Source organism: Aulonocara sp. 'chitande type north' Nkhata Bay, linkage group LG9 (genome assembly GCF_057382095.1).
Source record: "Aulonocara sp. 'chitande type north' Nkhata Bay isolate Kocher_YH1m ecotype deep benthic linkage group LG9, A_spYH_male_GT1.1, whole genome shotgun sequence".
NCBI lineage: Eukaryota > Metazoa > Chordata > Actinopteri > Cichliformes > Cichlidae > Aulonocara > Aulonocara sp. 'chitande type north' Nkhata Bay.
In genome coordinates, this window is record NC_141352.1 from 29,382,924 (window position 1) to 29,399,975 (window position 17,052).

Genomic DNA, 17,052 nt, shown 5'->3' on the forward strand with positions numbered 1-17,052 from the left:
CATCTAAACATTCTGGTCGTGGATTTTTACAGTCTTATTTGCACTCGGTCATCTTCATAATCATCCTGTTCAATACATGACAGGGGAGGTCCTGAGGTGGGCGGGGCTCTCTGGTGATGTCAGCATGAAAGGCAGAACCAGCGTCAGCCACATGTTGGTGAAGCATCACAGTACACTGGTGTGGTTTCCTTTCCAGATGTTGGACATTTGATACTTCAATGTTGAGGCGAACAAGAAGACACAGTGTTGGGTGAGGTTACTGCAGGGTTTCTAACTGACCAAAAGCAGAAGCACACAGACCAACAGGGATCAGATGCTGAGTGTTAGAGGAACAAGCTCATCTGTGCTGATCACTGAATGCTGCTGTGTTCTTTTGTTGAAGTTGGCTGGTGGGACAGTCTAATAGTGATATCCTGCCCATCTGAGGAACAGTTTTAAAAAACACATGCAATACTTTGTTTGTATTACAGTCAAAGTTTATGTTAATTTTTGTCCTTTAAAAGTGTTGCTGTACTATAAAGTACTATAATTTGGGCTAAAATGGCTCAGATAGTCTCTCTCTCTCTCAGAGTATCTCCTTTGAAAGTGGAGACTTTTATCCACTGATCCACATCACTTTACCTGGATGTTTTCTTTGAAGCTGGATGAAGACTCCTCTCCCTCAATCCTGTTGCAGCTTTGTGGTCCAGTTGGCCTCTGAGGTCACAGTCAACATCTGTAGCAGAAGAGGGGAAATAAAAATCCAGGTTACCAAAACTGGGACCTTTTCCAAAATAGAGCGTAACTGGAATTTTTCAGCCTTACAGGCAGATAGTCGTCTAAAGCTGCAGCGTTTTCTTTTTAGCTTTTTCCAATCTCTGCTCTCTGCTTTCTCTGTGAACATGTCTGCTTTCTTGGCATGGGTCTGTCTGCTGTTGGTGAAGAGACTAAATCCACATACTCGCTACTAAGATCTCCTCAAGTAGTCTTAACCAGATAACAGTTTAAGAGTAAATGTCTCCTGAGAGTTTCACCTTGGGCAGATGCTGTCTTGCTAACATGCAATCATGAGCATTAATCTATGAGGTGAAAAAGAGATTTTAAAAACTCCAGCCACAAGTTTTATTTCATCTGTGTTTTGGTCAGAGTCCCGTCAGACCTCCAGAATGGTGTCAGAGTGTTTTCTATTCACCTTCCACGTGATGAGCACAGGCCTCAGGTCCAGACCTCCACGGGCACTATAGCCTCTTTGGAGCTAATAGGTGAAAGCAGGTTTTGTTGGGACATGAACTGAAGAGGAAACTGACGAGGAAGGCAAGGATCTTCTTCAGCTCCTCCGAGCCCGAGCCGGGACCTCTTTGCGTAGGCCAGCATTGGTCAGGTAGCCCTCCAACGTCGCTGGATGGCCGACAGTGGAAAACCTAGAGGAGTAGGAGAGAAAAAGCAGCTTGGAGCATGTCTTTATACTGTTTAGTTTTTAGAGCCACAGACTTTCTTTTAATCTCATTGTTCAGGATCTATGATTGATTATGTATTTATTGTATTCCTCCATGACTGTGTGACAGAAAGTGGAAAAAAATCAGCTTTACCTTTGTTGATATGCTTGTAATTTTAATATTGATTAAATTGCCCATGAAATAATAGAAAGCTCATATATGAAAATGTTTTTTTAAAAAGAAAGTTCATCTGAATACAAAGGAGTACACTCACCTTCTGGTGATGGAGTTGTAGCGAGCGCTGGTGACCATCCAGGCCTCCTCGTAGAACTGATCACTGATTGGATCCAAAACATCGATGGAGGATCTGTGTAAGCGCTGAGGATCGTGCTGATGGACAGAACAGAAGGAGAGTGAGACAAGTGAAGATATACTAAACAATACTGTGAAATGAACTGACCCACACAGAGTTTGATTCAGAGGTGATTGACACATTATTTGACCACAAGCAATCTTTTCTGGTTTGACGCCGTCTTTGTAGCCAGAAACCAGCTCTCTCCTCGGCTTCCTCCACTACACGCTTCCCCCACGCCAGTCTCCTCAGTCACTATAAAGGGGAGAGTCATGAGTTCCATCACCCTCACCTGTGCCGTCCAACGTCCCGCCACCAGCCTCCACTGCAGCAGGCCAGAGACCACACCCCTGCCACAATAAGTAAAAGTATATCCTTGCTGTACCCTTAATGCTAAATATGCTAAATTAACCGCTCCCCTTGCCCCTTTGGGATTATTCTTATGTCACTGGGATGTTGACCTTTGACCTTCACATTAGAGAGGTGGGCAGACATAATTAGTGTATGAATTTTAAAGTAACAGGTAATAAAGAGAGTGTAGCAAATGTAGTCAGGTTTATTACTCTATATCACACATGAGTGCCCGAGGGAGGCGGGGCTGACTGGGGAGAAACAGGGAACATAGAGACAGGGCTGACTCGACATGAAATGATGAAACGTGGGACACGGGAACAGAAACTAAACACAGGCTAAGAAGAACACTGAGGCAGGGAGAACTAAGATTACTGAGAGCCTGATAAATAAGAATAACAAAAACCAAGAAAAACCATAGTCAAAGAATATTAAACGAAAAACACAAAGCATTGGGCCAGGACCCACTACTGTGACATTTATATGTGATAAAAACATTAAACACTGGACAATCTGCTAAAAATGTTGAAATCTTTCTACGTATACTTTAGGTTCAGCTCTCCATCCTGGCATTTGGTTAAGCATGATTCAAAAATTTTATTTTTAAATTGTTTTATTTTGTTTAACTGGTTTTAATTATTAGTTACTTTTTGTGAAAATTTGTTGCGACATTTAAAAATACATCATTTATTTTCAAAAAGGAAATTTAAAAAAGTATTTTTCAAACTTATTTGATTTAGAGGATCATATTTGACCAACGTAAATTTTTTCATTTCATATACAATGACTGAAACAGTGAACTAAATATCTGAAATCTTTCCTTGCTTAAAAGTTATAATCCTACTTAAGTTATAGTGCAAACGCTTAAGCAACAAATATACTTAATGCTCATTAATTAATATTTCACTTTAATGTTGCAACTACGCACTCACTTCTGTCTTTAAACAAAATATTTTCCAGTTACAGAAATCATGAAATCCAAACTAAAGTGTTACTGTTGCTATATGCATTTTATATAAATAATCGATGATGGTGCTGACATGAAGGAAGAGAAAGATACACGTTGCATCCTTTGAGTTTGTCTCCGTGCCTTTGGGCGATTTTCAGAAGGACAGATGTTTCTGTCCTATTCTTAAATCAATTTTTTCAAACACAAACACTATTTTAAAGCTTTTAAAGAGTAAAATATTAATGATAATTATAATAACAGTAATAAAAACAAAAGCTCTCAGATCCATCAAACCAAGCAGCAGAGAGAACAACAAGTGAAGATAAAACTTTAACCTTGTAGACTTCATTATGTTCCAGCTGCTCTACAGACGCTGTGACCTCGAACTTAAGCAGGTCGTAAAGTATGTGCAGCTCAATAACTTCATAATTACACCCTGTGGTATTTAGGCAGCAGAACAACTAAGAATAACAACTACAAATAATGTTTTTAGGTTTTGTTTGTACTGCAAGGTTCAGTACAGGCGAAACAAACCAAGAGCAAATATTATGTCTCATTTACACCCGAGCACGAAGAGCCATCAAAATTTAGCAAATTGAATCATCTTTGTTTAGATGCAAGAAGAATCATATGGAAATGAAAAAGTATAAATATAAATCCAGAGCAAAGATATCCTCTAAATCAGCGTTGCACATGTGCAGCTGCTGGGATTCACTTAAGCATTCGGCTCGTCGCTGTTGCAGATTTTTCTCTCGCTGTTCTGGCTCACAGCGCTGCAAGCACAAAAATAAATATCCCCAAAGGTGTGAAAGGGAGCTAATTAGTAAGAGTATTGTTACTCTCCCCAGGAGTAGTCCAGCAGTAGAAATCAGTCCAATAACAAGGTGTGTAACATCTAGCAGGGTGACAGAAAAACCCAGGGTAACTTCTAAGGACCTCAACGTCTCTCTCACATTGCGTTTTTTAAACATGTTTCCATTTGTCACTTCAGTCTTTACTCTGAAATACAGGAAGAGAAATCATGGCTGAAACAACTTCTCATGAAACCAGGGGTGTGGTCCAACAGTCAGTTTTGGTGAGGAAGGCTCCTAACTGAGAGAAGTGACCCAGAAGTATCTGTGTAGCAGCCACAATGAATCAAGATCATGAGCTTTATTAACTGATCCAAGTCTCTTCTTTTATCTTCTGTATTATTCAGTTTGCATTGGTAATGCCCATTATTGTAATGCTTTTTTAAGATGAGCAAAACTTTATTTTACTTTGGGTTAGCTGGGATAAGTGATGGATGGAGGGAATTTTACTTCAGCCACAGAAATCCTAAACAGGAAGGAGGAGCAGAGTTACAGTGGATCACTATCCAGCAGGGAAACAAGATTTATTTCAATTTCTTGGCCATGAGTGAGATTTACTAAGTGGGCAAATTATGGTGACGATACCGTTCCAGAGTGATCTATTAATAGTGCACCAATTTACATTCAGAGATGCATGCAGCCAGTTCATTTCAGCATTAACCGGCTTTCTACCAACAGCAGCACAAAAACAGCAGATTTGATCATGGAGACACTGAATCTGCTAAACTAATTAAAACATTGTAAGTTCAGGTCTTCAGTTTACGTTTCTTTGTGAAAACAGCACAGCAAAGGAGACTCTGTGACGTTTTGATATAAGGGATAAATCTTCTGACCGAACCTGCTGGGACTGTGTGAGGTCCTGAGGCTAAGAGTAAGGATTTATCCACAGGAGAGCTGCGTTCTTACAAACCATCCCACTGTGTAAACCTGACATCTGTGGAACAGCTGAGCTGTATGATGTGTACAAGGACACAAAACATTATTTACCATCAGATCCCAAGCCCTCCATGTGTTAATCAAGACACTGCTGCTGTGCTACATCCATAAATAATGAATAAATTAGGAGCTGAAGCTAAAAGGACAGTTTATTTGTACCATCTTCATGTCAACACATTCAAGAACATCACAGATGAAGAAACATTAAAAACTTCCACACTACATAAAGCAAGAAAAATAGTTTTTCTTGCTTTATGTAGAAAAACAGAAACATCGAACACCTCCAAGACTCTTTGAAAGAACTAAAAACCTTTATTCTCATGGTCCAATCATGAGTGAACTCCCCGATGAAGCCTTGTGTGCTAAAACATGTCAGAGTTTAAAGGTTAAACATGAGTTTCCAAAACGTTTTGCTGGAGAACAATGAACTATTTGACTGAGTTTCAATTATTTACAGACGAGCAAAACCAGGACAGAGAAAAAAGGACAAAACTGACTCAGTAAAACGACAGAAAATAAGATCCCATGTAAATCTGTATTATGTAGAAGTTCAGCCCAGCAACCAGTTCAGTTCAACACAAGTTTAAATGATTCTATCTGAACTCTGTGGAGCCTGATCTCAAGCTTTTTGAGTCTGACACTGAAACCAGAGGATCTTTCTGTCTCTTCAGATTCACTGTGATCCAGTGATGGGAGTGATTTCAGCCCTGAGTGATCACGCTGATGTTTGCACAGAGCAGATAATTTAGTGAATGTTTTGGCACATTGGTAACAGTGAAACAGTTTATTAGTAACGTGGGATCGTTTGTGTTCGGAGTATGAACTGAGATTCCTGAAGCTCTTGTCACACTGGTCACAGCTGTAGTTTCCTTCCATGTGTGTACGTTCATGATTGTTACGACTACATGAATCTGAGAAGCTTCTGTCACAGTGTCTGCACTTGTATGGTTTCTCTCCTGTGTGGACTCGTTTGTGTCTTTTAAGCTTACATGCAGTGGTGAAGGATGACCCACACTGATCACAGAGGTGCTTTTTAACCCCACTGTGAATCAGTTCATGCCGTTTTAATGCACCTGATGTGGTGAAGCTTCTCCCACATTCTTTGCAGTATTTCAGTTTGTCTCCAGTGTGTCTACGTTGATGTGTTTTTAGGTCAGCTTTCCAACTGAAAGTTTTTCCACAGAGGTCACAATGAAAGTCTTTCCCACCACCACAGCGATGACAGGGTTGAGAACTGGATCCATCTGTGTCGCTCTGCTTCTAAACAAAGACACAAAGACAGTGTACGTCAGTCCTTCAACACTTTTATCCTGAACGTCGCCTGAAATAAAGAGCATCTCTGCAGACGTCCAATTACATTTGACTGTTTCAGTTAACACACTCAGTTTACTGGGCTGCAATAACTACAATACTACCACCATAATACTACAGTAATACTAAAATCATAACTGACATGAAAATCTGAATAATCACTCAGAGCTGCTTCTCCATGCAGTAGAATTGCTAACATGCTAACACAGTTTAATGAGCAGAGTTGTTCCAAACAGTTAGGCTAAAATGACAAGATAACAATATAAATACATACCTCACAGTAACTGCACTTGTTGAGTCTCTTTCTGCTGTGGATCTGTTGGTGTAGTCTCAGGTACTGTGGAGCTTTAAAAGTCTTCTCACACAGGTCACATTTATAAGGTCTCTCCTCAGTGTGGGTAAACATGTGTCGTTTTAACTGTGTGTCTGTAGCAAAGTATTTGCCACACTGTTCACAGCAGTACACATCATGTCTGGTGTGAATGCGTAGGTGTCTATTTCGGTGCCCTCTCCGGCTGAAAGTTATTCCACAGATGTCACAGCTGTACGCCTTAATTCCAGAGTGGGTAACTAGATGACTCTGTAAGCTGCTACTGCGAGTAAAAGCTCTGCCACACTGATCACAGCTGTACGCTTTAACTCCACTGTGGATGAGTTGGTGTGTTTTTAGGGAATCCTTCAAGGAAAAAGACTTTCCACACAAGTCACAGCTGAACAGTCTCTCTCCAGTGTGAATGACCTGATGCTGTTTTAGTTTATCCTTCCTAGCAAACTCCTTCCCACACTCGTCACAGCTGTACGCCTTAATTCCAGAGTGGGTCACTAGATGATTCTGTAAGTTCCAAATGTGAGTAAAAGCTCTGCCACACTGATCACAGCTGTACGCTTTAACTCCACTGTGGATGAGTTGGTGTCTTTTTAGGTAACCCTTCCAGGAAAAAGACTTTCCACACAAGTCACAGCTGAACGGTCTCTCTCCACTGTGGATGACCTGATGCTGTTTTAGATGACCCTTTAAAGTAAACTCCTTCCCACACTCGTCACAGGTGTATGTTTTCTCTCCCTTTCTTCTGTGAGGTTTGTCGGCCTCCTGAGAGCGCTGACTTCTCGCTCCATGTTGGTCCTGCAGTGACAGAGATACAAACAGAGGCAGTGAGTGAAATGCAGTCGTGGAACAAACTCAACCTTCAAACTCCCTCCATTAACACTAGTTTTAAACCTGAAGGTGGAGTGTGGCACCAAACACCTTAAAGGTCTCTTATCCCCACCTGCTGGTAGTTCTAACACATTACATCCAACCTGCTGTTAAAAATAATCCATGACTGTTCAAACACTAAAATCATGCCCATCCCTCCTGATTGCACGCGCACATGCACACACACTTTTATATTACTTTATAATTTATATTATTTTGTTGTTTCTAATACATATTTCTATATTTTGTATAGATTTATACATAATTATTCAGTGATAATAAATCCTATGTTTGTTTATTTGTTTATTCAAAAAGAACCCCATTAGCTTCCACAACAGATGTTGCTCGTCTTCCGTCAAATACTATCACATAAAATATTATACAGTAAAGTGGATTCAAGATATCCACATGATTTGGCTCTTACATCCACAATGAGGTTTCACAATTGTTAAAATATAAGCAATCAATAATAATAATAATAATAATAATAATAATAATAATAATAATAATAATAATAACAACAACATTGAGGCACATTACACAAATTTCAAAAACAAACCATCTCTTACAATATTTACAACAACTAAAAGTTCTGTAAATCGGCTTTTAAATGTTCAGTGAAGTTTTGAATAGTTTGAATAATTCTCTAATTTTATAAGGCAATTTATTCCACTTAAAAGTTGCTCTAAATATAACAGTTTTACAAAAAGTTACTTTTAACTCGAGCATTTACTAAATTGCAGTTTGTTGAAAACTGTGTAATATGATTATGTATTTCATCTGGATACTGCAGCTGAGCAGAAATAAATGTGGTGTGTTTAACAGAATTGCTTTCTTTATAAATACAAGTAAGCCATAGAATATTTTAGTCTGTACAGGAAGCCAAGAAAGTTGATTATGCATTTTATCAATATTATTATAGTATGAACATCTTAACACTAATCTGGACGCCTTATTCTGGACTAACTGAAGTCTGTTAAGATCTGTCTTATTAGCTGCTGACCAAATGATTGAACAATACTTCAGATGAGACATTACTAGTGCATTAATGACATCTTTCATAATTGAAGAAGTGATACACAAAGAGCATTTCATAGCCATAGCTATGCCTTGTCCCATTTTCTTAATAACAGAGTCGATGTGCTGAGACCATGAAAGGTGGTGATTTATGGTAACTTCTTATGAGCACCTGCAATCGTTCTGGTGCTGTGACATAAAAACAAACGCTGACCCGAGACTCTGGCACACAGTTTTGCCTCTTTTGCTCATTTTAATGTGTGATTAGTGCACAATCAGGGTGCCTTTCATGTAGGGCTGGGCTATATCATACCGTTCACAGTAATACCGGTATAATGTTGGGCAACGATAAGAAAATGAAATATCACGATAGAATATGGGTAAAACGCGCATGCGCAGTGCTTTTGTTTTCATACGCACATGGAGGAAAAAACATGGCGGTGACGGAGAATGAGAAGGGTGAAAGCGGATCGCTGAATGAAACAGATGAACCAGAATTGGTTTGTAAAAATGCTGCAACTTCAGTGGTGTGGAACTGGTTTAGCTTTCGTACGTCAGATACACAACAAACTCTATTTGTGGTAGGACATGCTAGCAGGCCGTCGTTATTACCGTGTTTTTTGTGGAGTTGTAAAGTATTTTGTCTCGCGTCAATTATATCATCAGCTACATCGTTATCGCAAATTTTCAAATGTATATCGTGATAAATATTTTTGGTCATATCGCCCTGCTCTGTCTGTCACCTTCTGTGTTGAGCTCATTGTTTCCTCTGTAGTGGCTGAGCTGAGTCCAAGTAGCTGAAAATGTTCCTCTGCTCTCCATCAGACTCTTCTCCTCCTGCTGATCAGCTGGGACACAAAACAGATCTTTGTTAGGCTCCACACTGCACTGAAGAGTCAAAGTGTCTCATATGTTCATCTCACAAGTAAAAGAACACATTTTTGCTTCCCGAGGTGGGAAACTTGTTGGAAACAAACACAAAAGGCTTGAGCACCGATACCTGGCATTGCTGGCATTGAAAGATGCAATGCCAGCAATGAGGATTGTCAAGACTAAAACCAATCATTAAGCAAAGACAACTAATCCCCACCACGATTTTTTGATACGGAACCGCTACTGTGTGTGTCACAAGTTAATCTGGCTGTAGGCTATGGTACTTGGCCAGAGGTTGCGCTGGTTGACTCGACTCCATTTGAGTGCACACAAAGTAAATTGCACACTTTAGCTGTGCAGCGAAATTGAAAATCGCCCGTATCAAAAACCGCTACTGCTTATACTACTGTGCTGTGATGTCGCTCGTAAGGGTGAAACTCATTGTGAAACGTTTGAGAACCACTGCTACAGAACAATGGAGATTTCCGTTATATGGTAACACCCTCAACTCACGTGACGCCCAGAATTGTACAATACTGATGCTCGAGAGCGCGCGTGTGATGCAAGTATGTGTAGAGTGTTGAGCGCGTGATCAGTGGTGAGAAAAACAACTCACGAAACTTGACCTTTCTTTACTCGTGGCTCACTTGCACTTCTAATCTATTCTTTTGCACACACGCACACACAGCTGTGGTTTCCTGTTTTGCTACACTCTGGAGAGCCTCGCCTTTAACGGTCTCCTCTCACAGAGAGCAACAGAAAACTTAAAAAAACTCGAGATTGACTGAACTCAGTTCAAAGTTACCTTGACACTTACCTTTAGATGTGAGAGGTAGCGATGGTCCGCTTGAAGCTGACGCTCCGGTGCGTGTGTGAAAAAGATCAACATACTGCTTCAGAAGCACCGTGTCGAGGCTTGATTCGTTTGGCCAGAGTCACGTGATTAGTGACGTCTGAAGCTTCATTTAGAACGTACTTTTTAAAAATTGAACTTTATTGAAACACACAATAAGTATACAACATACAAACACATGAAGTTTAAGAAAGAACAGAACATGAACATACAAAATCAGGGGTAAAAAATTATCTCATCAGTATGCGCAAAAATCAACATATATATATTGTTCTGAGAGCCTTTTTGTTGGTTGAGTCTGATATTGATTGTATGTACTATTCCATATCCTTCTAAAAAGGCAGAAATATGGTGATTTATTAATAAACTTACATTTATGGATAAAAAATTAGCCAAAAGTATTAACAAATTTATTATAAAAAACATTTATCATTCTTCCTGGTGAACTTAAAGAAACAGAATAAAACATTTTCCCATCATTAAGAAAACTCCCTTAAAATATGGACAAAAACAAAACTGCTAAATTCTTCCAGAATCTCTGTGTAGAGGAACAGTACCAAAAAAGATGTGCTACAGTTTCTAGATGATCCCCACAGAAAGTTCAATTAGTATTTATGTGTCTTTTAAATGTTACCATATAGTGACTGGCTGGGTAACATTTATGAAGAATTTTATATGAGATTTCCTTCACCTTGTTTGCAATTAGATATTTATGGGATCATCCAGACTGTCTTCCAGGTGATATCTGGAACATGTCGGTTCCAGTAAGATATTATATATATGGGAGAGACACGATATCTTCTTGGAATAAACTACGTATTGTCTTATTGCTGTTACCAAGTTCCTGTGAAAAGCAGATTTTTCCCACTGCTGACTCAGCTGGATCAGGGAGAGTGACTGAGGTAGATATTGAACTGTCAGTGTTTTTATATAACATTAAAGTACCTGAGGGTATGGCACCAAGCACCATTGAGAATTCCCAAACACTTACGGGAAAATTATAAAATGTAAGGAATTCATTGTAAGTAAGTCGTACTCCCTCTTTATTAACCAGCTGAGCCACCAATAGGATCCCATTTTGGACCTAAGTTTCCAGGAAAAGTGATTTATTTTTAAATAAAATATCTCTCTTGTTCCAGATGAGGTGGACGTCACAACAATGTGATTGGTCACTGGCAATGTTGAACCTGGAACAACATTTATTATGATGATGTGGGAACAACACCGACACGAGGATATCAGATCATTCCAGGATGAAGGTCAAAGGGAAAGTCCCCGGGACGCTTCCGGTTATGTTTCCATCCGGCGTAGTCATCTGACCGGTCCGTGCTATATCGCCCGTCTTGACCCGGAGTGGTATAACGTTTTGTAGGAAAGTTGGATCGATTCTCTCTCTCCCTCTCTTTCTCACTCTTACAAAAATAATAAATTCTCTGGGGGGGGGGGGGTTTCTCATACATTTATGGTACCCGACGGAGGAAACATTGACCGGGATTGAACCGACGGTCGTCTGACTCCTTCTTGATGTGCGTAAAACAAGGCCATTTTCTTTTAGGGTTTCTGTCTATTTTCTGTTAATGGGAAAACCCGTTGTAAAAAGTAGCTACACAGGGAGTGCAGAATTATTAGGCAAGTTGTATTTTTGAGGAATAATTTTATTATTGAACAACAACCATGTTCTCAATGAACCCAAAAAACTCATTAATATCAAAGCTGAATGTTTTTGGAAGTAGTTTTTAGTTTGTTTTTAGTTTTAGCTATTTTAGGGGGATATCTGTGTGTGCAGGTGACTATTACGGTGCACAATTATTAGGCAAATTAACAAAAAACAAATATATACCCATTTCAATTATTTATTTTTACCAGTGAAACCAATATAACATCTCCACATTCACAAATATACATTTCTGACATTCAAAAACAAAACAAAAACCAATCAGTGACCAATATAGCCACCTTTCTTTGCAAGGACACTCAAAAGCCTGCCCTCCATGGATTCTGTCAGTGTTTTGATCTGTTCACCATCAACATTGCGTGCAGCAGCAACCACAGCCTCCCAGACACTGTTCAGAGAGGTGTACTGTTTTCCCTCCTTGTAAATCTCACATTTGATGATGGACCACAGGTTCTCAATGGGGTTCAGATCAGGTGAACAAGGTGGCCATGTCATTAGTTTTTCTTCTTTTATACCCTTTCTTGCCAGCCACGCTGTGGAGTACTTGGACGCGTGTGATGGAGCATTGTCCTGCATGAAAATCATGTTTTTCTTGAAGGATGCAGACTTCTTCCTGTACCACTGCTTGAAGAAGGTGTCTTCCAGAAACTGGCAGTAGGACTGGGAGTTGAGCTTGACTCCATCCTCAAGCCGAAAAGGCCCCACAAGCTCATCTTTGATGATACCAGCCCAAACCAGTACTCCACCTCCACCTTGCTGGCGTCTGAGTCGGACTGGAGCTCTCTGCCCTTTACCAATCCAGCCACGGGCCCATCAAGACTCACTCTCATTTCATCAGTCCATAAAACCTTAGAAAAACCAGTCTTGAGACATTTCTTGGCCCAGTCTTGACGTTTCAGCTTGTGTGTCTTGTTCAGTGGTGGTCGTCTTTCAGCCTTTCTTACCTTGGCCATGTCTCTGAGAATTGCACACCTTGTGCTTTTGGGCACTCCAGTGATGTTGCAGCTCTGAAATATGGCCAAACTGGTGGAAAGTGGCATCTTGGCAGCTGCACGCTTGACTTTTCTCAGTTCATGGGCAGTTATTTTGCGCCTTGGTTTTTCCGCACGCTTCTTGCGACCGTGTTGACTATTTTGAATGATTGTTCGATGATCACGCTTCAGAAGCTTTGCAATTTTGAGACTGCTGCATCCCTCTGCAAGATGTCTCACTATTTTTGACTTTTCTGAGGAAGGAAAGGATGTTGCCTAATAATTATGCACACCTGATATAGGGTGTTAATGTCATTAGACCACACCCCTTCTCATTACAGCGATGCACATCACCTAATATGCTTAATTGGTAGTAGGCTTTCAAGCCTATACAGCTTGGAGTAAGACAACATGCATGAAGAGGATGATGTGGACAAAATACTCATTTGCCTAATAATTCTGCACTCCCTGTAGGGACAGCAAGTAGGCCTGCAGAGCGAGAGCGAAGTGCTCTAATAGGGTGATATGGTACTACAAGGTCATTAAGATAAGATGGGGCCTGATTATTTAAGACCTTGTATGTGAGGAGCAGGATTTTGAATTCAATTCTGGATTTAACAGGAAGCCAATGAAGGGAAGCCAAAACAGGAGAAATATGCTCTCTCTTTCTAGTCCCTGTCAGTACTCTTGCTGCAGCATTTTGGATTAGCTGAAGGCTTTTCAGTGAGTTTTTAGGACATCCTGATAATAATGAATTACAGTAGTCCAGACTGGAAGTAATAAATGCATGAACTAGTTTTTCAGCATCACTCTGAGACAGGATATTTCTAATTTTAGAGATGTTGCGCAAATGGAAGAAGGCAGTCTTATATGTTTATTTAATATGTGCATTGAAGGATATATCCTGGTCAAAAATGACTTCAAGGTTCCTCACAGCATTACTGGAGGCCAAGGTAATGCCATCCAGAGTAAGAATCTGGTTAGATACCATATTTCTAAGACTTTCAGGGCCGAGTACAATAACCTCAGTTTTATCTGAATTAAGAAGCAGAAAGTTAGCGGCCATCCAGGTCTTTATGTCTTTAAGACATTCCTGCAGTTTAACTAATTGGTGTGTGTTACCTGGTTTCATGGATAGATAGAGCTGCGTGTCATCTGCATAGCAGTGAAAATTTATGCTATGTCTTCTAATGATGCTGCCTAAGGGAAGCATGTATAATGTAAATTGAATTGGTCCTAGCACTGAACCCTGTGGAACTCTATAATTGACCTTAGTGGGTGAAGAGGACTCTCCATTTACATGCACAAATTGGAGTCTATTAGATAGATATGATACAAACCACTGCAGCACAGTACCTGTAATACCTACAGCATGTTCTAATCGCTCTAATAGGATATTATGGTCAACAGTATCGAACGCAGCACTAAGGTCTAACAGGACAAGCACAGAGATGAGTCCACTGTCAGAGGCCATAAGAAGATCATTTGTAACCTTCACTAAAGCTGTTTCTGTGCTGTGATGAGCTCTGAAACCTGACTGAAACTCTTCAAATAAGCCATTCCTCTGCAGATGATCTGTTAGCTGTTTGACAACTACTCTTTCAAGGATTTTTGATATGAAAGGAAGGTTGGAGATTGGCCTATAATTAGCTAAGACTGCTGGGTCTAGAGATGGCTTTTTGAGTAAAGGTTTAACTACAGCCACCTTGTAGGCCTGTGGTACATAGCTGATTATTAGAGATAGGTTGATCATATTTAAGACTGAAGAATTAATTAATGGCAGGACGTCTTTGAGCAGTTTTGTAGGAATGGGGTATAAAAGACACGTTGATGAGATGATGAGAGATGATGATGAGATAGCCTTTATTTGTCAGTTGCAGGTCTTTTGCCCACAACCGAGATGACAGACCTTGCCGACCGTACATACAATACACAAACATCACATTGGGGAGACAGGTCAGGCTAGGTAGCGAGGAACAAACATTGAAATGTGTAACACAAAAGGATAATACAGGAATGCACAGATATCAACACACCATAGCACAATAAACACAGACAAGCAACATGGGAAAGAGTTCCAGTGTGTACATCTGATCTGGGACCGCTGCAATCTTTCAATTGCGCCTCCAACTGACCCGATGTCCACATCAGAGGGGAGGTAAGCGTTGGAGGTGGCGTTGGATCCGGGGTAGGGAGGGTGATGCGTCGGTGAGTGCTTATCAGTATCAGTATATGTATGTGTGTTTGTGTCCATAGTTCAGCTGAGACAGTGTCCTTCGCCCTGCCAGGCTAAGTAAACAGTCTTCCAGCCAACCCTGGTGGCCTTGCATGGAATGGGAAGGAACAGACTAAACACAGTCGTTATCAGGGTGTTCAGCTCCGGCCTTGCAGCTGGCGCCGAGAGGGTATCCGCATGAAGTAATGGTATTTTTTACTTTAGTGCGAACAGCTCATATGAATTTCAAAGCAGTTCTACAGTCCAACACTGGTCTCTCACTCTCCCGTTGGAGAGCCGCGAGCTTCGCCATGCTTGCGTTCTGTGATGTTGTCATTTCTTGTGCTCAAGGAGCCAATTTCTGAGAACTCACAGCAGTGTGCCTCCCCGAGATGTAATCCAATTTTGCGCCCAGAGATGTTATTCCGAGCTAGCCCTTCCAAGATGTATCCAGTCTGCAGTCAGAGATCTTATTCTGAGTATTCACAGCAGCCGTAGCCTCTCCAAGATCTTATCCGTGCTGACTCAATGAGCCCATTTTGAGAAACTCACGCCTCTCCCATCGTTTCAATTCCAGTGGGCAGCCTTGTGGGGGTTTGAACAGCCGATTCCGCTTTCTTAATTCTTCGATAAGCCAGGGCCAAGCCAGCTCCGATCAGCCAGAACCCTGTTACCATGGTTCCGAATAGGTAGATATCTTCAGCACTCAGGCTCACCCAAGCCCAAACTTCTCGTTGAGAAAGGGGTGTCAATTGCATTTAGGGACCAGTTGATCCAATCCATAATTCCTCTTTTAGGTTTTAGAGAACAGACTGTGAGAGAATATTCCAGGGTAATACAAAAAAACCCCCACGAGACTAGACAAGGACATAAGCAGGGAAGATAAGGGAGAGGAGAAAAAGTGCGTCCACCTCCTCCGAGAGCAAAAGAAAGAGCTGATGGTTTGGAGGAAGTAATTATTGAAGTTAACTCAGAAAGATCAATTGGAGAAAAAGAGTCTAACTTAACATCGATGGTACTAAAAGTAGCTGTAGATAATATTACATCTGTGGGATGATTATTGGTAATTTTTTCTCTAATGATAAAAATTTGTTAATATCCAAAGACCAAAAGTCAAGATGCTCGTCAAACTTCACTCCGATTATACAAAAAAGAATCCGAAAAAAGTTCAACCAGTGGCTGCAAAGGGATTTATCTCTGAAAGGTAGAGTTTTAATTACTAAAGCTGAAGGGATATCCCGACTGGCATATGCTGCTCTCTCCTTACATCTGGATAAGAAGATTAGTAAAGACATTGACTGCATGCTCTTTAATTTTATATGGAAAAACAACGGACATATTTTATTTAAAAATAAATCACATTTCCTGGAAACTTGAGTCCAAAATGGGATCCTATTGATGGCTCAGCTGGTTAATAAAGAGGGAGCACTACTTACTTACAATGAATTCCTTACACTATATAATTTTCAAGTCAGTGTTTGGGAATTCTCAATGGTGCTTGGTGCCATACCCTCAGGTACTTTAATGTTATATAAAAACACTGACAGTTCAATATCTACCTCAGTCACTCTCCCTGATCCAGCTGAGTCAGCAGTGGGAAAAATCTGCTTTTCACAGGAACTTGGTAACAGCAATAAGAGAATATGTAGTTTATTCCAAGAAGATAACGTGTCTCTCCCATATACATAATATCTTACTGGAACCGACATGTTCCAGATATCACCTGGAAGACAGACTGGATGATCCCATAAATATCTAATTGTAAACAAGGTGAAGGAAATCTCATATAAAATTCTTCATAAATGTTACCCAGCCAGTCACTATATGGTAACATTTAAAAGACACATAAATACTAATTGAACTTTCTGTGGGGATCATCCAGAAACTGTGACACATCTTTTTTGGTACTGTTCCTCTACACAGAGATTCTGGAAGAATTTAGCAGTTTTGTTATTGTCCATATTTTAAGGGAGTTTTCTTAATGATGGGGAAATGTTTTATTCTGTTTCTTTAAGTTCACCAGGAAGAATGATAAATTTGTTAATACTTTTAGATAAATAGTTTATCCATAAATGTAAGCTTATTAAT

General features: G+C 40.2%; 1 protein-coding gene and 1 long non-coding RNA gene across 3 annotated transcripts in view; both read right to left on the minus strand.

Moving 5' to 3' along the window:
• The window catches only part of LOC147322323 (uncharacterized), a 333,216-nt gene extending 323,035 nt beyond the window's left edge, over positions 1-10,181 (minus strand). For both annotated transcript variants that reach the window (XM_086306842.1, XM_086306841.1), the window contains exons 1-3: positions 10,068-10,181; positions 9,121-9,225; positions 6,440-7,288 (exon numbers count right to left, since the gene is read on the minus strand). In XM_086306842.1, the coding sequence (XP_086162968.1) occupies positions 6,440-7,288; positions 9,121-9,138 (867 nt within the window). In that variant the 5' untranslated portion in view covers positions 9,139-9,225; positions 10,068-10,181. The remainder of the gene's footprint in view (positions 1-6,439; positions 7,289-9,120; positions 9,226-10,067) is intronic.
• On the minus strand, positions 245-1,809 carry LOC147322336 (uncharacterized). The gene is made up of 3 exons (XR_015130913.1): positions 1,690-1,809; positions 1,172-1,400; positions 245-715 (listed from the first exon to the last, which is right to left on the minus strand). It is a non-coding gene; the product is annotated as an uncharacterized LOC147322336 (long non-coding RNA).
• Positions 10,182-17,052: the final 6,871 nt, after the last annotated feature.